Source organism: Stegostoma tigrinum, chromosome 38, assembly GCF_030684315.1.
Source record: "Stegostoma tigrinum isolate sSteTig4 chromosome 38, sSteTig4.hap1, whole genome shotgun sequence".
In the NCBI taxonomy this organism is placed as follows: domain Eukaryota; kingdom Metazoa; phylum Chordata; class Chondrichthyes; order Orectolobiformes; family Stegostomatidae; genus Stegostoma; species Stegostoma tigrinum.
In genome coordinates, this window is record NC_081391.1 from 3,970,945 (window position 1) to 3,994,495 (window position 23,551).

Consider the following 23,551-nt stretch of genomic DNA (forward strand, 5'->3'; position numbering starts at 1 on the left):
TTGTGCTTGACTAATCTTCTGGAATTTTTTGAGAATGTATCTATGAAGATGGACAAGGGAGAACCAGTGGATGTAGTGTACCTGGACTTTCAGAAAGCCTTTGATAAACTCCCACATAGGCGATTAGTGAGCAAAATTAGGGCACATGGTGTTAGGGGCAAAATACTGACTTGGATTGAAAATCGGCTGGCTGACAGGAAGCAAACAGTAGTGATAAACGGGTCCCTTTCGGAATGGCAGGCGGTGACCAGTGGGGCACCTCAAAGTTCGGTGCTGGGACCGCAGCTATTTACAATATACATTAATGATATAGACAAAGGCATTAAAAGTAATATTAGCAAACTTGCTGATGACACAAAGCTGGGTGGCAGTGTGAAATGTGAGGATGGTGTTATGACAATACAGGGTGACTTGGACAGGCTAGGTGAGTGGATGGATGCATGACAGATGCAGTTTAATGTGTATAAATGTGTGGTTATCCATTTTGGTGGCAAGAACAGGAAGGCAGATTACTATGTAAATGGAGTCAAGTTAGGTAAAGGGGAAGTACAACGAGATCTAGGTGTTCTTGTACATTAGTCAATGAAAGCAAGCATGCAGGTACAGCAGGCAGTGAATAAAGCTAATAGCATGCTAGCCTTCATAACCAGAGGAATTGAGTATAGGAGCAAAGAGGTCCTTCTGCAGCTGTACAGGGCCCTGGTGAGACCGCGCCAGGAGTATTGTGTGCAGTTTGGTCTCCAAATTTGAGGAAGGACATTCTTGCTATTGAGGGAGTGCAGCATAGGTTCACGACGTCAATTCCTGGAATGGCGGGACTATCATATGTTGAAAGATTGGAGCGACTGGACTTATATACACTTGGGTTTAGAAGGATTGGAGAGGATCTGATTGAGACGTATAAGATTATTAAGGGATTGGACACTCTGGAGGCAGGAAGCATGTTTCCACTGATGGGCGAGTCCAGAACCAGAGGACGCAGTTTAAAAATAAGGGGTAGGCCATTTAGAACAGAGTTGAGGTAAAACTTCTTCACCCAGAGAGTGGTGGATATATGGAATGCTCTGCCCCAGAAGGCAGTGGAGGCCAACTCTCTGGATACTTTCAAGAAAGAGATGGATAGAGCCCTTAAAGATAGTGGAATCAAGAGTTATGGGGATAAGGCAGGAACAGGATACTGATTGTGGATGATCAGCCATGATCATAATGAATGGTGGTGCTGGCTCGAAGGCCCGAATGGCCTACTTCAGCACCTATTGTCGATTGGATAAATGTGAGTAGTGCATTTTGGTATAATAAACAAGGGTAGGGCTTATACAATTCATGGTAGGGGCTTACGTAATGTTGTAGAAGGACCGAGGGGTGCAGGTACATAATTCTTTGAAGTTTACGTCACACATAGACAGGGTGGTTAAAAAGGCATTTGACACACTTGCCTTCATTGCACAGTCTTTTGTGTATAGGGATTGGCAAGTCACACTGAGGTTGTACAGGACATTGGTGAGGCCTGTTCTGGAATACTGCATCCAGTTCTGGCTGCCCAGTTATAGGAAGGATATTATCAAGCTGGAGAGGGTTCAGAAGAGATTTACCATGACGTTGCCGGGTATGGAAGGTTTGAGTTATAAAGAAAGGCTGGATAGGCTAATACTTTTTACCATGGAACATGGGAGGTTGAGAGGTGACCTGATAGAAGTTTTTGAAATAATGAGAGGTATAAATAGACTTAATGGTAGTTGCCTTTTCCCTGTGATAGGGGCGTTTCAAGACTGGGGGCATACTTTTAAGGTGAGAGAAGAAAGATTTAAAATAGACATATGAGGAAAATCTTTTTTACACAGAGGGTGATTCACGTGTGGAATGAACTTCCTGAGGAATTGGTGGATGTGGGTACAATTACAATGTTTGAAAGGCAATTGGATATTCACAAGAATAGGGAAGTTTTGGAGGGATATGGGCCAGGAGCAGGCAGGTGGGACTAGTTTAGTTTGGGATCATGTTCATCATGGATTGGTTGGACCGGTTAGCTGTATGACTCTGTTTGATTTAGTCTTTAAGTCTGTAACTATGGCGATCAATTTGATGATGATTTGAGCTTCTGATTCCACATCCTCTCCATCACCATGGCTGCCTGCTTCCACTTACATAACACAGTGCATATCTGTCACAACGTCAGCCCATCTGCCATTGAAAACCTCACCTGTGCCTTTGTTACTTCGTGATCAGTCAGTGCTCTCCGAGTTGACCTCCCACCATTTACCTTTGACATTCTTGAAATCAATCAAATCTCTGCTGCTTGTATCTTAATGCATATCAAGTCTTGTTCACCTAGCGAACATGGTCTCACAGAGTTGGAGTGATTCACAATCCAGCAATGTCTCAATTTTAAAATTTGTATTCTTAAGTTCAAATTCTAACACTGCTTCCCCCCACCACATCCATTCTATATACCTGTACCTTCACATAGATTAAAAATTCCCACAGATCTCTACACTCTTCCAGTTCTGGCCTCTTGTCCCATTTTCAAACCCACCATTAACAGCAGTGACTTCAGCTCTGAAATTCACTCCCTAAACCTCTTTTGTTTGTTATCAATCTTTACTCCAGTAAATTGCTCCTGAGAGAACACTCATCAAGTCATACAGGGATACAGCATCCTTCAGTCCAACTAATCCATGCTGAATAAACTGAACTAGTCCCACCTGCCTTCAACCAAGCTTTTATGCAGTCCTGTTTCTTTAAGTGGCTCAGTGATAAATTTTGACTAGTCACATTCTTGTGAAGTTCCTTGTGATGTTCCACCATATTTATTGCACAATACAAATGCAAGTTGTTGTCAGTTAAAGAATTATGTTGTTTAAAGTTAATATACCAATGAAGCGTATTTAGCTGTAATGGGTGAACATGAGGCATTTTCTATGACTGGAAGTGAACAAACACAAAAGTATTCTGGATAACATTTCTCCATCTACTACCATCATGGAAATGTTAATCTCCTTAAAATATTTTAATGCTGTTGCTAAGTAAACAGAGGAAATGCTGAACAAAAGAATTAACGAATTTACTCCTGGTATGTGAATAGTTGATTACTAAATCACTTATGGTGACAAGAGAAAATAGTGAGAAGCTAGGAACTGTGGAGAAGCTGCATATTCAAGGAATTGAACGTTTGCCATGTGTTAAGATCTGAAGTTGCGTTCATTCGTATAAAACCAGCACCAAGAGCCTTTCTGCAATGTGCATCAGGTGAAATTTGATCAAGTTAGAAAATACAAAACCTAAAAAACTGTAGATGCTGTAGATCAGTAACAAAAACAGAAATTGCTGGAAAAGCTCTCTGATTTCTCCCCACAAATACAACCAGACCTGCTGAGCTTTTCCGGCTATTTCTGTTTTTGTTAGAACAGACAGAACCCACCAAAGGGATACATTTTATTTAATGCAGTTGCTTTGCTTGGTGCCTAACAAGTAACCCAGAAGTACTATGGCAACCTGAACCAGACGGGTACCGATATCCTGGGGTGGAAATTTGCTAAGGCTATTCGGGTGGGTTTAAACTAATTCAGCAGGCGGATGGGAACCAAAATTGTAGTTTGAGTATAGAAAAGGTTGAGAGTAAGGAGGTCCAAAATCAAGTTTCAGGGACGCAAGATGGGACCGGCAAGCAAGAAGTTGGTTTGAAGTGTGTCTACTTCAACGCCAGGAGAGTCTGGTATAAGATGGGTGAACTTGCAGCATGGGTTAGTACCTGGGACGTCGATGTTTTGGCCATTTCGGAGACACAGATAGAGCAGGGACAGGAATGGTTGTTGCAGGTTCCAGGATTTAGATGTTTCAGTAAGAACAGAGAAGATGGTTAAAAGGGTGGAGGTGTGGCATTGTTGGTCAAGGACAGTATTACAGTTGCAGAAAGGATGTTTGGGGACTCGTCAACTGAGGTAGTACGGGCTGAGGTTAGAAACAGGAAAGGAGAGGTCACCCTGTTGGGAGTTTTCTATAGGCCTCCGAATAGTTCCAGATATGTAGAGGAAAGGATAGCAAAGATGATTCTCAATAGGAATGAGAGAGACAGGGTAGTGGGGGACTTCAACTTTCCAAATATTGACTGGGAACACTATAGTCGAGTACTATAGATGGGTCAGTTTTTGTCCAGTGTGTGCAGGAGGGCTTCCTGACACAGTATGTAGACAGGTCAACAAGGGGCGAAGCCACATTAGATTTGGTACTGGGTAATGAGCCCGGCCAGGTGTTAGATTTGGAAGTAGGTGAGCACTTTGGTGATAGCGATCACAAGGCTGTTATGTTTACTTTAGTGATGGAAAGGGATAGATGTATACCACTGGGCAAGAGTTATAGCTGGGGGAAAGGCAATTACGATGAGATTAGGCAAGATTTAGGGAGCAAAGGATGGGGAAGGACACTGCAGGGGATGGGCACATTAGAAATGTGGAGCTATTCAAGGAAAAGCTCCTGTGTGTCCTAGATAAGTATGTACCTGTCAGGCAGGGAGGAAGCGGTAGAGCGCGGGAGCCATGGTTTATGAAGGAAGTGGAATCTCTGGTCAAGAGGAAGAAGGCTTATGTTAGGATGAGATGTGAAAGCTCAGTTAGGGCGCTTGAGGGCCATGAGGTAGCCAGGAAGGACCTAAAGAGAGAGCTCAGAAGAGCCAGGAGGAGACATGAGAAGTTGTTGGTGGATAGGATCAGGGTAAACCCTAAGGCTTTCTTTAGGTATTTAAGGAATAAAAGAATGACGAAAGTAAAATTAGGCCCAATCAAGGATAGTAGTGGTAAGTTGTGTGTGGAGTCAGATGAGATAGGGGGAGCGCTAAATGAATATTTTTCGACAGTATTCACTCTAGAAAACGACAATGTTGTCGAGGAGAATACTGAGATACAGGCTACTAGACTAGGTGGGATTGAGGTTCACAAGGAAGAGGTATTAGAAATCCCACAGAGTGTGAAGATAGATAAGTCCCCTGGGCCGGATGGGATTTATCCTAGGATCCTCTGGGAAGCCAGGGAAGAGATTGCCGAGCCTTTGGCATTGATCTTTAACTCGTCTTTGTCTACAGGAATAGTGTCAGATAACTGGAGGATAGCAAATGTGGTTCCCCTGTTCAAGAAGGGGAGTAGAGACAACTCTGGTAGTCAAAGGCAAACCTGGGAGAAGCGACCGTGTATGGTCACAGGAGGAGGTTGCACTCCTGAGGGAACTGGAGGTGAGATTTGCAGGATGCAAATTTATAAACAAATCGATCGCAGGCATCCTTAAAACGAAAACACCCAAGCAAATCTCTGACAAGCGCAGGCTCCTGGCAAACACCCCGACGGAGGTCCAGACGATCTGCGAGTCAGCAGCAGACTCGCACGATTCTGAGGCAGAGTGTGTCCAGGAGAGTTCCAATGACGAAGCCCAACGCCCAAGAGCCAGCCGGAAAACACCGGCTTCGATCCCTAAACGTCGGGACGTAGACGATCAGCTAACACAAGCTGAAGAGCTCTTGGGCGCAAGGAAGGACCCGGACACGCTTGCCCTCAGAATCGGACTAGTGGAAAGCATTACCGACCTACTAATAAACAGTAGGAAAAGACAGGACAAAAACAAAAGGCCTCGAAAAGATCGGGCCAGGAAAGACAAAAAGCCCTGTAGCAATACCGGAGCAAAAAAACGGTGGGCAGCAAGCAAAGCGCTGTTCAGAACAACACAGCTGCTTTACAAAACCAATCGGCGCCAACTAGCTCGCGAGATCATGGGGGCGACGACCTCATCCGCTTGTCCTCTCGCAAAAGAGGAATTGGAGACATGTTTCCGTGAGAAACTGTCTAAAGCAAACGAGAAATCCAACATCAATAAGTATGCCCCATACTCAGGCAAAGTCGATGACGGGTCCTTGATGAAACCCATAGAGGTAGAGGAGGTCGAAGCAGCCATCAAGGGGATAGACGAGAACAGTGCCGCCGGGCCAGACGGCCTGAAATTGCAGGACATAAGAGCACTCCACGAAGAGGAGGAAACTCGTCTACCCCGCCTCTTCTCCCTATGGCTAAAGTCAAGTACAATCCCCGATTCACTAAAAAAGAGTCAAACAGTCCTGATTCCTAAGTGCGAGGATAAGGAACGCCTGAAAAAACATTGATAACTGGCGACCAATAACCATCGGTCCAATGCTGCTCCGGCTGTTCACGAAAATAATGGCAAAACGCCTAAGTGAAACAGTCGAAATAAACCCCAGGCAAAAAGGGTTTCTAGCAGCCACTCCCGGATGCAATGAGAACATTGTTATCCTCGAAAATATCATCAAGGGAGCAAAACACAACCGTAAGGACCTCGCAGTTGTCTTTGTTGATCTGGCAAAAGCGTTCGACTCGGTTGGGCACAAATTATTAATCAAATCTCTGCAAAGAATGCAACTACCGAAAGCCTGTGTAAGTCTTATTAAAGACCTATACACTGGCAACACAATAGTGGTGGAAGGGAACGGTAACTTGACCACCCCAATAACCATAGAGAGGGGCGTGAAGCAGGGCGACCCACTCTCACCAATTCTATTTAACATTGCTCTGGATCCGTTGGTGTGCTCTCTGGAGAAGGCCAACTCAGGGGTCTCCATGCCCCTGGGCGGCAGAAGAGTCAACTGCTCGACCTTGGCCTTCGCGGATGACATCGCCCTTCTAAGTGACTCACACACTGGTACGGCTAGGAACCTGAAGCTGCTCCAGGCATACTGTGACCATACGGGCCTCAGTATTAACATAGCGAAAACGAAGGGATTCCACTTCACCTTTAAAAGGAAGACCTTCATGTACAATCATTTCGCAAACTGGAAGCTATGGGATGAATCCATAGCCTACATACCCCCAGGCGACACTGAGAAATACCTGGGTGCCCGCATCGATCCATGGGCAGGTGTGGCAGAAGGGGAGTGGGAGGAGAAGCTTAAGTCCTGGGTTAAAGGAATATAGGCAGCACCTCTCTGACCACGGCAACAGTTGGAAATCCTAAAGGTACATGTCATCCCCAGATTGTACTTCCATCTGATCCTAACAGAAGCATCACAAACAACTCTTGTAAAGCTGGACCAAATCATCCGTAACGCCACGAAAGAATTCCTACACCTACCACCTCATACCGCAGACGGAAGGCTATATTCGAGCAACAGGAACGGTGGTCGAGGCGTCCCAAAACTCAAAGTGCAAATACCATCCGCGATTATCCGCAAACGCGAAGCACTAGACATGTCCAGTGATGTAGTCATTTGGGCCTCCTTTCAATATAAAAGGAGAGAGCAACACAGAGACAGTTGCGGGACTGCAACTCAAAGTCCTAAAGGAAATTGAAAATTTCCAACCCAACAGCCGCGGCAACGGTGAGGGGGAAATAGACCTGTTGACTGACATCCAGGACATGATGCCGGTACTAGAGAAGGCAAGCGCGGGGCGACCGAAACCACCCAATAGGTATGCAGGCTGGAGGGAGTGGGAATTTGAAAAGTGGCAAAAGCTGGAATGTCAGGGAACGGGCATCCAGTACTTTAGAGATGACAAGATCTCTAACTCTTGGACTAAGGCTGGAGTACAACAAAAATCCTCTAGATTCATTAACAGCGTGCTCTTGCGGTGTAATCTATACCCGACGAGAACCACAATATCTAGAGGTAGGCCGAACAGAAACAAACTATGCCGTAGATGTGAGATGGCAAATGAGACCCTACCACACATCTCAGGATACTGCCCATTCGTTAAGAACGCTCGAATCAAACGCCATAACAAGATCGCTGACCAGTTGCAGAAACACGTCAGTAAGTACGGCTGGACATCGTACGTGGAGCCCAGACTATTCGACAAACACGGCTCCCTATGGAAACCCGATCTCATATTTAAGAAAGACAAGAAGATCGCAGTCGTAGATGTCACAGTGCGGTACGAAAATGACAATAAAGCACTGGAAACAGCATGGCGCGAAAAAGTGGAAAAATATAAACACCTGAATGCCGAGATCACGGAATTGACAGGAGGCGCGGTGCCCAGCTACTTTGGCTTCGTGATGGGCGCACGAGGCAAGTGGTCGGAAATGAATAACCGCCTCATGACATTCCTCGGCATCGAGAGATATGACACGTTCGCCCAAAAGACCTCGAGACTCACTTTGTCACTGACACTCGAACTTCTGCAACTCTTCAGTGACAAGTGAGCAAAAACCTCAAACGGTGAGATAAGATCCTTCACCGAGACATAAGACCATCACAGCTGCATGTAACATCAGTCTCCGTTAATGACAATAACAACCTGCCTCATATAACACCAGTATCACCTGGGCCCTTGGTCTGTGGTGATGCTAGAGAGTACAAAAACATCGACGAGCGATGTAAAGACTCGGAAAAGGCACTTCCCCGAGTGTTCCAAAATAGACCCGTGAGCCTTACCTCAGTTGTTGGTAAAGTGTTGGAAAAGGTTATAAAGGGATAGGATTTATAATCATCTAGAAAAGAATAATTCGATTAGGGATAGTCAGCACGGTTTTGTGAAGGGTAAGTCGTGCCTCACAAACGTAATTGAGTTCTTTGAGAGCGTGACCAAACAGGTAGATGAGAGTAAACCGGTTGATGTGGCTATATGGATTTCAGCAAGGCGTTCGATAAGGTTCCCCACAGTAGGCTATTGTACAAAATGCGGAGGAATGGGATTGTGGGAGATATAGCAATTTGGATTGGAAATTGGCTTGCTGAAAGAAGACAGAGGGTGGTAGTTGATGGGAAATGTTCATCCTGGAGAGCAGTTACTAGTGGTGTACCGCAAGGGTCAGTTTTGGGTCCACTGTTGTTTGTCATTTTTATAAATGACCTGGACGAGGGCGTAGAAGGATGGGTTAGTAAATTTGCAGACGACACTAAGGTCAGTGGAGTTGTGGATAATGACGAAGGATGCTGTAGGTTGCTGAGAGACATAGATAAGCTGCAGAGCTGGGCAGAGAGGTGGCAAATGGAGTTTAATGCGGACAAGTGTGAGGTGATGCACTTTGGTAGGAGTAACCGGAATGCAGAGTACTGGGCTAATGGTAAGATTCTTGGTGTCCATGTGCACAGATCCTTGAAAGTTGCCACCCAGGTTGACAGGCCTGTTAAGAAGGCATACAGTGTTTTAGCTTTTATTAATAGAGGGATCAAGTTCCGAAACAAAGAGGTTATGCTGCAGCTGTACAAAACTCTGGTGTGGATGCACTTGGAGTATTGTGTACAGTTCTGGTCACCACATTATAAGAAGGATGTGGAAGCTTTGGAAAGGGTGCAGAGGAGATTTACGAGGATGTTGCTTGGTATGGAGGGAAGTCTTACGAGGAAAGGCTGAGGGACTTGAGGCTGTTTTCGTAAGAGAGAAGAAGGTTGAGAGGTGACTTAATTGAAACATATAAAATAATCAGAGGGTTAGATAGGATGGATAGGAAGAGCCTTTTTCCTAGGATGGTGATGGCAAGCACAAGGGGGCATAGCTTTAAACTGAGGGGTGAAAGATATCGGACAGATGTCAGAGGTAATTTCTTTACTCAGAGAGTAGTAAGGGAATGGAACACTTTGCCTGTAACGGTAGTAGATTCGCCAACTTTAAGTACATTTAAGTCATCATTGGACAAGCATATGGACGTACATGGAATAGTGTAGGTTAGATGGGCTTGAGATCGGTATGACAGGTCGGCACAACATCGAGGGCCGAAGGGCCTGTACTGTGCTGTAATGTTCTATGTACATATTGGTGCTATCTGCAAAGAGCTGGGCCTTGTGTCTTAATATGTGCAGTTTCCAGTACATGCAAATAAATCTATGTACGTATTTATAGATTCCTCTCTCAAGGCACCGTGGCAGAGAAGAGGAAGCATTTGGAAGTCAGCTTTTATTGAATTCTTAATTTTTACAAACACTCAATCATTTCATAACTAGTTTAAAATATGAACAGGATTGCTATGAACAAAACACTTTGGATTTCCTAACCAAGCACAAAGAGAAAATTACAGTTGCTCACAGCTTTTACCCGTCCTGTCATAGATATTTATTCTTATGTTGGCTGTACTGAACAAAGACTTACAACGTCTACTCACCTGGGGAGTTGTTGGCTCCAGGTCCTTGATAAGATTATAGGCCTCCTGTACATCATCTGTAAGAATTTATGAGTATTAGCAAATAAGGTAGCTACAGATAAAGAGAAAAAGCAAAAGGTGGAACAAAAACAACCACAACATGGTCAATGGTCAATTCATAGATATGGCTTACTTTGAAACATATCTGGCCCCTGTTAACCACTGATGAAGTAAGAGACCACATGGAACATTTGGCTTCGCACAACAGCTGATTTTAACATGAAGTTAGGATAGAGTAAAGTATTATCAGGAGCGAGATCTTGATCAGGAACTGTGCTGCTGAAAACATTTCAGAAGACAGCTCTTTCAGAAGGACATGGGGCAAGCATAATTATTTACTAGTAGCAGTTAAAAATGGGGCAGTTCATTTTTTGTCACATTCCTTCACAATTTCACTCACATTTTTAGGTGACAATGGACCAAACACATTATGTTAACAATGCCAGGAATGGACAGTTTAGGGACAGAGGCAGGGATACAACAATAACTCTGTATATCACAAAAATTGGCTCCATGAATGTTTAAAAAAAAATCAAGTCTGAACTCATTTGGGGTCACCATCGAAAGTGCCAAGCGAACTTTGGGAATTGCAGCTCAAATACATGGATTTTTTACATCTTGAGAAGGGGGTGTTTTGCAATTAATGCCACTTCCAGGATAATGGTGGCGTTGATCCATCACTAAAGAAAGAAAAGCCTCTCAAGGGGATTCTGACAACAGCACTTTCAACATAATTATGTGTTAACAGAAATGATGAACAAATAAAATTTGACACCAAGCCACATCAGGAGAAAATAAAACAGCCAGTCAAAATATGTCAAAGACATAGACTTTAAAGAACCTCTGAAAGGAGGAGAAGGAACTAATAAATGGAGACAATTAGCCAGGGAATTCCAGGACAGTTGAATATGCCACTATTAATGGAGATTTGTAGCTCAGATTGAGGTTCTGGATGTGAGTTTCCTCGCTGAGCTGAAAGGTTAGTTTTCAGACGTTTCGTCACCATTCTAGGTAACATCATCAGTGAGCCTCCGACGAAGCGCTGGTGTTATGTCCCGCTTTCTATTTATCTGGTTAGGTTTCCTTGGGTTGGTGATGTCATTTCCTGTTCTTTTTCTCAGGGGATGGTGGATTGGCTCCAAGTCAATGTGTTTGTTGATGGAGTTCCGGTTGGAATGCCATGCTTCTAGGAATTCTCGTGCGTGTCTCTGTTTGGCTTGTCCTAGGATGGATGTGTTGTCCCAATCAAAGTGGTGTCCTTCCTTATCTGTATGTAAGGATACTAGTGATAGTGGATCATGTCTTTTTGTGGCTAGTTGATGTTCATGTATCCTGGTGGCTAACTTTCTGCCTGTTTGTCCAATGTAGTGTTTGTCATAGTTCTTGCAAGGTATTTTGTAGATGACGTCATCTACAAAATACCTTGTAAGAACTGTGACAAACACAACATTGGACAAACTGGCAGGAAGCTAGCCACCAGGATACATGAACATCAACGAGCCGCAAAACGACATGACCCACTATCACTCGTATCCTTACATACAGATAAGGAAGGACACCACCTTGATTGGGACAACACATCCATCCTAGGACAAGCCAAACAGAGACATGCACGAGAATTCCTAGAAGCATGGCATTCCAACCGGAACTCCATCAACAAACACATTGATTTGGAGCCAATCTACCATCCCCTGAGAAAAAGAACAGGAAATGACATCACCAACCCAAGGAAACCTAACCAGATAAATAGAAAGCGGGACATAACACCCGCGCTTCGTCGGAGGCTCACTGATGATGTTACCTAGAATGGTGACGAAACGTCTGAAAACTAACCTTCCAGCTCAGCGAGCAAACTCACATCCAGAACTATTAATGGAGTAATGAATAAATCAGGGTTGCTCAAGAGGCCAGAGTGGAGGAGATACATCGGAAGGTTTCTGGAACCTGAAGAGGTTACAGAGAAAGGAACGGCAAGGCTGCAGAGAGATACAAAAACAAGGTTGAGAATGTTAAAACTGAGACTTTGCTGAACCAGGAACCAAGGTATGCCAGAGAGCTCAGGAATAACAGATAAATACAGCTTGATGAGAACCTAAGAAATAGGAACAAGGGTAGGCCATTCAACAAGATCATTGCTGAAATGGCAAAGGCCTCAGTTATTCCTTCACGCTAGCTTAGCTTAGCTGTTAACTCAAAAATTTCAAAAATCTAGCTAGCTTCTCTTTAAATACTTTCAGTGATCTAGCCTCCTCAACTCCCTGGAGTGGAGAATTCCAGACATTCATTATCCTTTGTGAGAAGAAATTCCTTCACATCACAGTTTTAAGTGATTGTCCCCTTATTCTGTAACTATCTGCCCTAGCTCGAGATCCTCCAGAAACATCTTCACAACATCTACCTTGTCAAGCCCCCTTAGAATTTAATATATTTCCATAAGGTCACCCTTCAATCTTCTAAATTCTAATGAATAAAGGCCAAACCTGTTTAGCTGCTCTTGATAAATCAACACCTTCATCCCAGAAATCAGCCTAATGAATCTCTTTTGAACAGCCTCCATTCCCAGTATATCTTGTTTTTAAATACAGGGATCAAAACTGTACCCAGTACTCCAGGCACAGACTCACCCTGTAAATTTGTAAAAAGACTTACCACGTTTTTAAATTTCAAACTTTGAGCAATAAAAGGCCAAAATTCTATATCCTTCTTATTTAGTAGGTTATGAGAAACAGAGCTCTGTATGAGTTCAAATTTACAGAAAGTGGAAGCTAGGCCGCTGGCTGGAGAATGATGGAATAGAGAAGTCTAGAGGTATCAAAGGCATGGATGTGGGTGCCAGCAGTAAGCAGACTGAGGCAGGAATGGACAGTGAAAGAGAGGAAGAAGTAGATTGCTATGGTGATGGAATGTACCCAAGTTCAAACATAACAGTAAAAGAAAATGCCTGCAAATAGGCTTATGGATTGGTGAGGAGATGAAAGGAAATAAAGGGCATATGAATGTGGGACTTCAAAGCAGAAGTTGCCTGCTGTGCCATTTGATAAGAACGTGGATGGTCTGATTAGGTTTTAATTTCACTTTCATGACTGCCTTTCATAACCGTCATCTTCCTTGATGGTTTTCTGAGGAAGAGAATTCTAAAATTCAATGTTTTTCTTCTTCTCCACCTGAGAATGGTCACCTCTTTTTTCAATTTTTCACTTTTCAATTGTGCCCCTTAATTCTAGTCTCTCCCATAAAAGGAAACAGGAACCAGTATGTACCATATACAAGGTCCTCAGAGGATTTCATATTTCAGCAAAATCATTTCTTATTCTTCTAACTCCATTGGGTACAGGTCCAATACATTCGACCCTTTTTCATAAGCTAAGCCTTTCAATCAAATAATGAGACAACTGAACATTCTCTAGACTGCTTTGAATACAATTATACCCTTTAACAAACAAAGGGACCAAAATTATGCACAGGACTCCATGGTCTAAACAAGATCTTGTACAGGTGCAGTTAAAAAAGTGTTTTTGTTTTAAGACTACATTCCCTTGCATGAAGCAAAAACGTTCCATTTGCCTTCCTAAAAGGCAAATGCTGCACAGCCACTGTATAATGAGCTTTTATTACTCAAGTACAAGGGCAACTAGATCCCTTTGTAATAGAGAGTTCTGCAATCTCAATTTTTCTTGTCAAAGTGGACAAGTTCATATTATCCCACATTTTCCACAATCTACCAAACTTCTGCCCACTCAACTTATTTGTAACCCTTTGCAGACTTAGTTACCACACGTTGAGTTTCAAGTCATGACATAGCTCATATATAGTTGAGGTCCCAACACTGATTCCTGTGGCATTCCACAAGTTTTTGCATGCCAACCTGAAAAAAACCCTTTTTTCTGGTACCTAACTACTTCTTTGTCCATCCTAGTATGTTACCACCACACCGTGATTCATACTGAAAAGGATGAAAGTTAAGGCATGCAAAAAAAGAGTAGATAGGATCACTGAAATCTCAGTTAAAAAAGATCGAGGGTTGGATGGACAAGTTGACACAAGAATTTAGACCTACAGCAATGTTTGCTATCTACCTAGTGGAGCACAGTACTTACCTTGCCGGAGGTAATAGATAACGAGGTTGAGCCTGGCCTCAGGGATGACATCAATAAGTGGTGGGAGGACCTGCAGAGCACCATCTCCACCGCGGAACACCACCTTAGGTAGTGAGAAGCAGGAGAGAAAATGCAGATACATTATACTTAAGACAGCTGTTACACCAGAATTACAGCACATTCTCAGAGCAGGCCTTTAATCTCATTTTATCTTAGTTAGCACAGTCACTATAGGCTTATAATCTAGAAGCACCAGACCTACTACTTTTGAAACAACCAGAGATATCAGGTGCCTAGCTTCATCCATTTGGTAGACCATGGCAAATTAGAGGTCAGGACATTAACTTCTTATAACTTTATATCATTTTTCTTACCAACCATCTTAGTTTAGGACTTACAAGTGGGAAGTAACACTTACATCATACAGAAGCCTGATAACGATAATCTCCAACAAAGAGTAAATCTAACCATCACCCTTTGACATTCAATAGAATCACACTGAATTCCTCACTACCAACAACCAGGGATTACCAATTACCAGAAACTAAACTGGAATAGTTTCAAGAACAGATCACAGACAAGGAATCTTTCAACAACTGTCTCACCGCCTGACTCCGAAATTCATAACTTCCTGGGATGGCAGGATTGACATAAGAGGAGAGGTTGAATCGGTTAGAATTATATTTGCTGGAGTTTAGAAGAATGAGGGAGAATCTCAGAAATTTACAAAATTCTAACAGGTCTAACTAAGACAGATGCAGGGAGTACATTCCTGATAGCAGGAAATCCAGAACCGGGGTCATCATCTAAAGATACAGGGTAAAGTATTTAAGACTGAGAAGAGGAGAAATTTCTTCACTGAGATTGGAGAACCTATGCAATTCCCTTCCACAGAAAGCAGTTGAGGCCAATAATTGATTGCAAGAAGGATTTGGATATAACAATAAAAACAAAGTTGCTGGAAAAGCTCAGCAGGTCTGGCAGTATCTGTGAAGGAGAAAATAGAGTTAATGGTTCGGGTCCGGTGGCCCTTCCTCAGAACTGTTCAAATCTTTCTATTCATCCACCCACCCAAATGCCTTTTAAATGTTGTAATCGTACCAGCCTCCATTACTTCCGCTGGCAGCTCAATTCTCACATGCACGACCCTCTGCATGAAAAGGTTGCCCCTTAGGTCCCTTCTTACCTTCACCTCTAGCTTTGGATTCCCACACCCCAGGGGATATGATCTTGCCCATTTACCCTATCCATGCCCCTCACGATTTTATAACTTCTATAAAGGTCACCCTCAGCCTCTGGCATTCCTGGGAAAACAGCCCCAGCCTATTCAGCCTCTCCCCATAGCTCAAAACCTCCAACCCTGATAACATCCTTGTAAATCTTTTCTGAACCCTTTCAAGTTTCACAATATCCTTCCTGTAGCAGGGAGACCACAATTGCACGCAATACTCCAAAAGTGGCCAAATCAGTGCCCTGTACAGCCACTAAATAACCTCCCAATTCCTATACTCAATGCACTGACCAATAAAGGCAAGCATACCAAACGCCTTCTTCACTATCCTGCTTACCTGCAACTCCACTTTCAAGGAACTATGAACTTGCACTCCAAGATCTCTTTGTTCGGCAACACTCCGCAGGGCCTTACCATCAAGTGTATAAGCCCTGCCTTGACTTGCCTTTCCAAAATGCAGCTCCTCTAAATTAAACTCTGTCTGCCACTCCTTGGCCCATTGGCGCATCTGATCAAGATTTCCCTTGTATTCTGAGGTAATCTTCTTCGCTAACATAAGGCTACCAACTTAGACGGTGAGCACAGGCCTAGGAATCACGAGATGAAGGAGTAGAAGATTTTGTTTTCTTCCAGCAAAAAGACCTGTAAAATGTGCTGATGGACAAATATTTAGTGGGATTGGATCTGGAGGCTGTAGCAATCTCCCAATATATTATACAAACATACAAATTAGGAGTGGGACTAGGCCATTTAGCTGCTTGACCCTGACCCACTATCTGATAAGATCACAACTGATTTAGTTATGGACTTTTCACCTTCCTCTCAAACCCCTAAACCCAAGGACTTCTTTAGCAATCAATAAACAAACTCAACCTTTAAAATATTCAATGACTCTGCCCATATGTTGTTTAAGGAAGATTTTAGGCTGATGAAAATCTATTGAACTTTTGTATAAATATAACATAGACAAAGTATACATTAATAATATTTTTGATATGTCACATATCCCAGAAGATAGACATGTGCCCAACAGACACTAATACGAGTTGCATACACGATGCCAATTAAATGTTTCTAGTTGGCCTTAAATACATTTTCAGGTCAGCAAGGGATACAAGTAAAGGGTGTCACTGGTTCATTTTTTGGATTACTTTCTTTATATTATCTTTCGATTATAAATCGAGTCACTGTTAAAAGGAGAGTGGAAACTGATACTTACTGCACAGACATAATCTTTAATGAGAGGCTCAGCAGTGACAAATAAATTCAGATGTTAAAAGCAGAGTGGTTAAGAAGACATTTGGTTTGCCTTCATTACTCACACCGTTGCATGTAGTAGTTGGGACATCACGTTGAGGTTGTCCAGGATGTTGGTGAGACCACTTTTGGAGTACTGTGTACAATTCTGGTCATCCTGCTATAATATTAAATTGGAGAGGGTGCAGAAAAGATTTACAAGGATATTTCTGGGACTGGAGGTTAGAGTTAAAAGAAGAAGCTGGAAAGGCTGGGACTTTTTCCTGTTAGAGCATAGGTTAATGTGGTCATGAGGAGCAGTGATAAGGTGAATAGCAAAGTCTTTTCCCTAGGTTCTGAGGAAGGGTCACCAGACCCAAAATGTTAACTCTGTTTTTCCCTTCACAGATGCTGCCAGACCTACTGAGCTTTTCCAGCAACATTGTTTTCGCTCTTTTCCCAAGGGTAGGGGATTTCAAAATTAAAGGGCATATTTTTAAGGTGAGAGGAAAAATATTTAATTGGGACCTGAAGGAGGACCTTTATCACACAGAGGGTGGAATGAACTGCCAGAGGAAATGGTAGTTGCAGGTACAGTTACAACACTTAGAAGACATTTAGACACGTACATGAATAGGAAAGGTTGAGAATAATATATGCCAAATGCAGGCAAGTGGGAGTAGTTTAGTTTGGGGAACTTGGTCAGTGTGGACAGGTTGGAACGAAGGGTCTGTTTCTGTGTTGCATGACTCCATGACTGAGTCTGTATTGGGGTCTTCCAGTTTCTATCTTTCACTATTGCAAAGAAACATAATCTTTACGTCTGATGAAAAACTTTCCGGGACATGCTTTGGTAATCAATTCAAGAAGTTAGAATTTTGATCGATTCTTAAAACGCCTATACTGGATGTACCAACTTCACAAAGGATACCTTGCAAAAAGGAGTGTAGAAAATTGATACATGTTATATACATGCACTTTTGCTGAAATAGCTGACTTCAACTGAATGATTTCAGAAATAATAGTGCGGCAATTACAATGTATAGAAAGCTGTATTTGCAATTGGTCATCAGGGAACAGGTAAAGGAACAAGGTAAGCTGATGAAACTTGTGAATTCTCACACAGCAAGTTTAAGAAAAAGGAAAAAGAGAAGAGGTGACAGGACAGAAATCAGAGAACTTGATTAGCCTTGAAAATCTTTGAGCTCAAACTTTTCATCAGTGAACGCAAGTATTGTTACACATGCCTATTAAACTATTGTCAACAATAGCCATATGCTGCATTGCAATGAGTGCCAATACGTGGTTCGAATTACAGTTTTGAAGAATCATTTGTTAACTTCAAAGTAAGAATACCTAGAATTAGAACCAAGAATAAGGAATAGGCCATTAAGTCTGCTCTGCTATTACATAGAACAAAGAACAATACAGCCCTTCGGGCCACTGTGTCTGTGCTGACCATGATATTATTCTAAAACTAATCTCATCTGCCTGCACATGGTCCACATCTTTCTATTCTCTATCTGTTCATATGTCTGTCTAAATGCCTCTTGAACTTCATCAAGGACATTTCATGGCCCCTTCTGGACCTCTGAATTTCCTTTTTTTTGAGTATCCTTCTGCTTCCTTTATACTTCTCAAGGGCCTTGTTTGATTTCTGTTTCCTAACCTTATATATGCTTCCTTTTTCTTTTTAAAAGAAACTTTAAACATCTCTCATTATCCCAGGTTCCCAAACCTTGCCAATATCTTTCATCCTCACAGCAACATGCTCGTCCTGAACTTTGGTGGATTTACCTTCAAACAGCTGTGCCCAATCCAATTTTTCCAGTTCCTTCTAATTCTGTTGTAATCAGTCTTCCCCCAGTTTAGCACTTTCACCTGAGGATCAGTCTTATCTTTTGCCATAACTATCTTAAAATTTACTGAATTATGGTCACTGTTCCCAAAATACTCCCCCACTGAAACCTTGATCACCTGGTCAGGCTCATCCCAATACAAGGTTTAACATGGCCCCTTCCCTATTTGGACTATCTACATGTTGTTTCAAGAATCCTTCCTGGATACACCTAACAAATATTGCTTCATCTAAGCCCCTGGCACTCAGGAGTTGCAGTGAATATTGAGGAAATTAAAATCACCCACTACCATTACCAAATTGTTTTTACATCTTCCATTATCTGCTTACATATCTCTTCCTCTAATTCCTGCTGGCTACTGAGACACCTATCGTATAAGCCCATCCAAGGAATAACAAAGCTGCAATCACAAAGTTCTACTCATTTTGTCTTGCTGGATGAGCCCGCCAAGATGTCCTCTCCTATTACAACTGTGACTTTCTGCGCAATCAATAATGTAACTTCTTCCCCTTTTTTATATCCCTCTCTATCACACTTGAAACAATTAGATTATGGCTGATCATCGACCTCAATGGCACTTTCCTGAGCTATTTCCAGATCCTTTGATGTTATTAGTCCACAAAAATCTATTGATTTTGGCATTGAACCTGTTCAATGATTGAGCTTCCACAGTCCTCTGGGGTAGAAATTTTCACAAGATTTACTATCCTCAGTGAAAAAATTCCTCTTCATCTCAGTTCTAAAAGATTGACCTGATTTTTTGAGATTATCTTCCATAATATGAGACCCAGCAGCCACGGAAAACATTTAACCATATTCACCTTCATGCTTCATTGGGATTTTGCAAATTTCAATGAAAGCACCTCATTCTCCAAAGCTTGAGAGATTACAGATCAAGCTTCCTTAATCTTTCATCATAAGGCAATTCTGGCATCCCAGGGATTAGTCTCATGAACCTCTGTTGCATTCCCTCTATGATAAACATGTTTCCTTAGATAAGGACACCAAAACTATATACAATACTCCAAGTGGAGTCTCACCAAGACTCTATACAACTGCAGCAAGGTATCTATCCTCAAAACTCTTCATGATCAGGGCCAACATAACATTTGTCTTTGTAATCGATATACTTTGTAATTGAGATTGACTCATGAAAAAGGACACTCAGCTCCCTTTGGATACCAGCACTTCCCAAGATCTCACATTTAAGAAGTATTCTGACTTGCTGTTTTTTTCTACCAAGGAGTATAACTTTACATTTATTTGCTTTATATTCTACCAGCCAAGTTCCAGCCCATTTACTTAGTGTGTCCAAATTGCCTTGAGGCTTCCTTGCACCCTTCTCCTAACTTACATTCCCACCTAGGTTTTCATCAGTGGCAAATATGGAAACATTTTTATTAGTTCCCCAACTTCAAATCATTTGCAAGGATTGTGAACCTTGCTCTGATCCTAACAGTAAGCCACTGACAACAGCATCTATCCTGAGCATGATCAGTGTACTGCCACCTACACATGTGCTTTAATTTTGTTTCCCAAATTCCTGTGTGGACCTCATCAAATGCCTCTAAAATTCCAAATTCACCACATCCACTGGTTCTTCTTTATCCATGTTACAAGCAACATCCTCAAAAATACTCTGAAAACTTTGTCAAACATGATTTCCCTTCCTTAAATCAATGTCAATGTTACTCCATTTTACTATTCCTCCTTCTATCCTTAAATAATGGAATCAATTTTGCTACTTTCCAGTCTGCGCATATCTTTCTAGATTCTGTAGAATTTAAAAAGTGAAATTACTACAAATCACGCATAGGTCAGTCAGAATTTGTGGAGAGAGAAACAGAACTAATACTGCAGGTTGATGGTCCTTCATGAGAGATATTGGACTTGCCTGCATTTTCTGTATTTATTTCAAGTTCAACTGATACTTTGTTTTGGTGATAACTTTGAAACTTGAATATCACGAACTGTTTTGATTACAGCAATTTAAAATATCATGCACTTGGTTAAACAATGAGTATTTACTCCGATCATTATGAGTACAGCATCTGAATTGCTATGGTACAGGAAAAGATTTGCATTTTTACAGTGTCTCATTTTGAACAATATGCCCTGAACTTAAAGATGGAAACTTGGCCTATCTTAGACTCCTCCTTTCCCTTCCTCAACATCTGTTCCTATTTCTAGGGATAGACCGGCTACTAACATCCACTAGAAACCCACCAACTCCCAGTTACCTGGACTATACGTACTGACACACCGCTTCCTGAAAAAAACTCCATTCCATTTTCCCAGTTCCTCCGACTCCATTGCATATGTTCCAATGATGCCAACTTTCACAAGGTAGCCTCCAAAATGTCCATCTTCTCCCTCAACTGAGGATGTCCCAGTACCATTGTTGACACCCCCTATCTTCACTCTCACAATAGCAATAGGGTTCCTCTTGTCCCTACCTACCATCCCACCAACATCTACATTCAGAAAATCATCAGCGGCCATTTCTGCCATCTCCAATGAGATGCCACCAAAAGACAAATACTCCCGTCCCCTCCCTTGTCTGCTTCAGCAGGAACAGTTCCCTCTGGGACGCCCTGGTCCACTCTTGCTTCACTCCCAACACCACCTCACAAACCCATGGCACCTTCCCCTGCGATCGCTGAAGATGTAACACTTGCCCATTTACCCTCTCCCTCCTCACTATCCGAGGACCCAAACATAACTTCCAGGTGAAGCAGTGCTTCATCTGTGTGTTACACAACCCAGTCTACTGCATTCACTGTTCACAATTCAGTCTCCTCTACATTGGGAAAATGAAGATGGTGACCACTTTGCTGAACACTTGCTTTCTGCCAACAAAAATGACCCTGAGCTCCAGTTGCCTGCCACTTTAACATACCACCGTGTTCTCTGGCCAATATCTCTGTCTCAGGTTTGCTGCAGTGCTCCAACTAATCTCAGCATAAGCTGGAAGAATAACACTCATTTTCCGCTGGGGGATCCTGCAGCCTTCTGGACTCCATATCGAATTCAATACTTTTAGAGCTTGAACTCTACTATGTCCTAATCCCCACCTTCTACACACTCTGCCTTGTGATCACATAGTCTGCTATTACATACTTTGGGCTCTCACCCCAATCATCTATCATTTAGTCCTTATTTCCTCCCTCCAACCCTATCTTCTGCATAAAAAAATGACATTTTCCCAGCGACCATCAGTCCAAGGAAGGATCATAGGACCTAAAACATTAACTCTGATTTCTCTTCATATTTACTGCCACACCTGCTGAGCTTTTCCAGCAATTTCTGTGTTTGTTTGTGCCACAAACTCACATCCCTCCACAGCAAGTCACGAAAACAATTTCAACGAATGTGATTAGTTTTTGCAATTACACCAGAAAATGACGAGGAAGCAAAACTCCTGCAGTTTCACTTCTATTCTATTTTATTATACTTTATTAATTTGAAGATAGATTTACTTCCCTCAGTGGAATTGCCTTGCCTTTCATCTCAGAACAGACATAAAACTGGCAGGAAGATGATTAAATACTTGCCAGATTGTGCTTAATGAGCTCCTTTGCAAAATCAAACACAGGAGATGCAATGTCCATTAAATTTTTCAGTTCTGCCTGTGAAGGGAAAACAAAAAAAACTGATAAAACCAGAAGTCATTACTTGCTGGAAAACTTGCGCAGATTTTGCCAAAATGAAAACATTGTTATGGTTAAGCAATTCCTGACACATTTTAGAGAATAAAAATAAAACTTCTTTTCTCATCACGTGGCCACTAGAAAGAACAGCATTTATTGCCCATCCATAAAGGCCTCTGAGGTGGTGCTGAGCTGCCTTCTTGTACTACTGTAGTCCGTGTGATGTAGCTATGCTCATCGTGTTGTTACGGAATGAGCTCCTAGAATTTGACCTACTGACTCTTCCAAATACAATTAAAGCAATATCAGTATACACATTATCAATCTGTCAGCTCAGCTTGAGCTTGTGTTGGAACTCACATTCCTTTCTTCTTGTAAAGATTGTATCTTTTTATTTTTCCGCATTTTTGACTGAGGACTGAAATGGGGAAAGGGCTGTTTTAAAAACCAAAGATTATGGAAAGGACTGTTGCACTTTTTAAAAGCAAGTAATCAATACTTATTGTAAGTGCTGCTGCTTCAAGCAGTGAGGGGCAGGTTGACTGCAAATAAACTGGCACTAACAGGGTGTAAAATACAGCTGGCAACATGTAGCAGACTGATTTGTGGAGTTGTGAACAGTTGTCAATGACAAAGATTTTGTGTTTGATTTCAATTATGTGATTGGCTCCCAGGTGGCATAACAACTTGTGGGTGGGAACGATATTGCCAGAAGCCTTTGCACCTTCAAAAGGGGAGGCGGTGTTCTTTTCTCTATAGTAGAAAGTTCCTACACCCTGGAGAAAGCCAGTTTATATTCCCTCACCAGATGCTATATGATGTTGCTTTTTACCAATAAGTTACAGATGTTATAATTGTAAACTGGGCACTCCATGCCTCCTGCAAGTGAACGAAAATGACCTGCAGAAGAACGGGACTGATGAAGAACAGGTCTTGACAAGACAAAACAAACATCTCAGCAAACCCTGTGGACATGGGCCACTAAACTGTCTTTAGTTTTTTCTTCATCCACAAATAACACCAATGTTTTATTGTGTTTGTCTACATATAGGTATAGGGGAGTGTTATAAGGGAGTTAGAATTTTAACCACTGGAGTTATACATTGACGTTTCTTAGATGTTTACCTGTTACTATGTATTGATTCTGATAAGTTCAGAAACTGGTCCATGCTTTCTATTAACTCATGTTTCAAAAAAAAGTAAATTATGGAACTTTGTGTACATTGATAAAATCTTTAACTTTTGTGACAAGTCTAAAACTTGATTTCCCAGATGCTACTCCAGTGAAAAATGACACTTAGTTAACAAAGTCTAGGGGTCTAGGTCTGAAACATCAGCTTTTGTGCT

At 42.1% G+C, this 23,551-nt stretch overlaps 1 protein-coding gene across 2 annotated transcripts in view; it reads right to left on the minus strand.

Annotated features, from left to right (window-relative positions):
- ift56 (intraflagellar transport 56) overlaps positions 1-23,551 on the minus strand; it is an 87,237-nt gene that overhangs the window by 43,459 nt on the left and 20,227 nt on the right. For both annotated transcript variants that reach the window (XM_059640784.1, XM_059640786.1), the window contains exons 8-10: positions 22,109-22,183; positions 14,229-14,331; positions 10,093-10,148 (exon numbers count right to left, since the gene is read on the minus strand). In XM_059640784.1, coding sequence (XP_059496767.1) covers positions 10,093-10,148; positions 14,229-14,331; positions 22,109-22,183 — 234 coding nt within the window. The remainder of the gene's footprint in view (positions 1-10,092; positions 10,149-14,228; positions 14,332-22,108; positions 22,184-23,551) is intronic.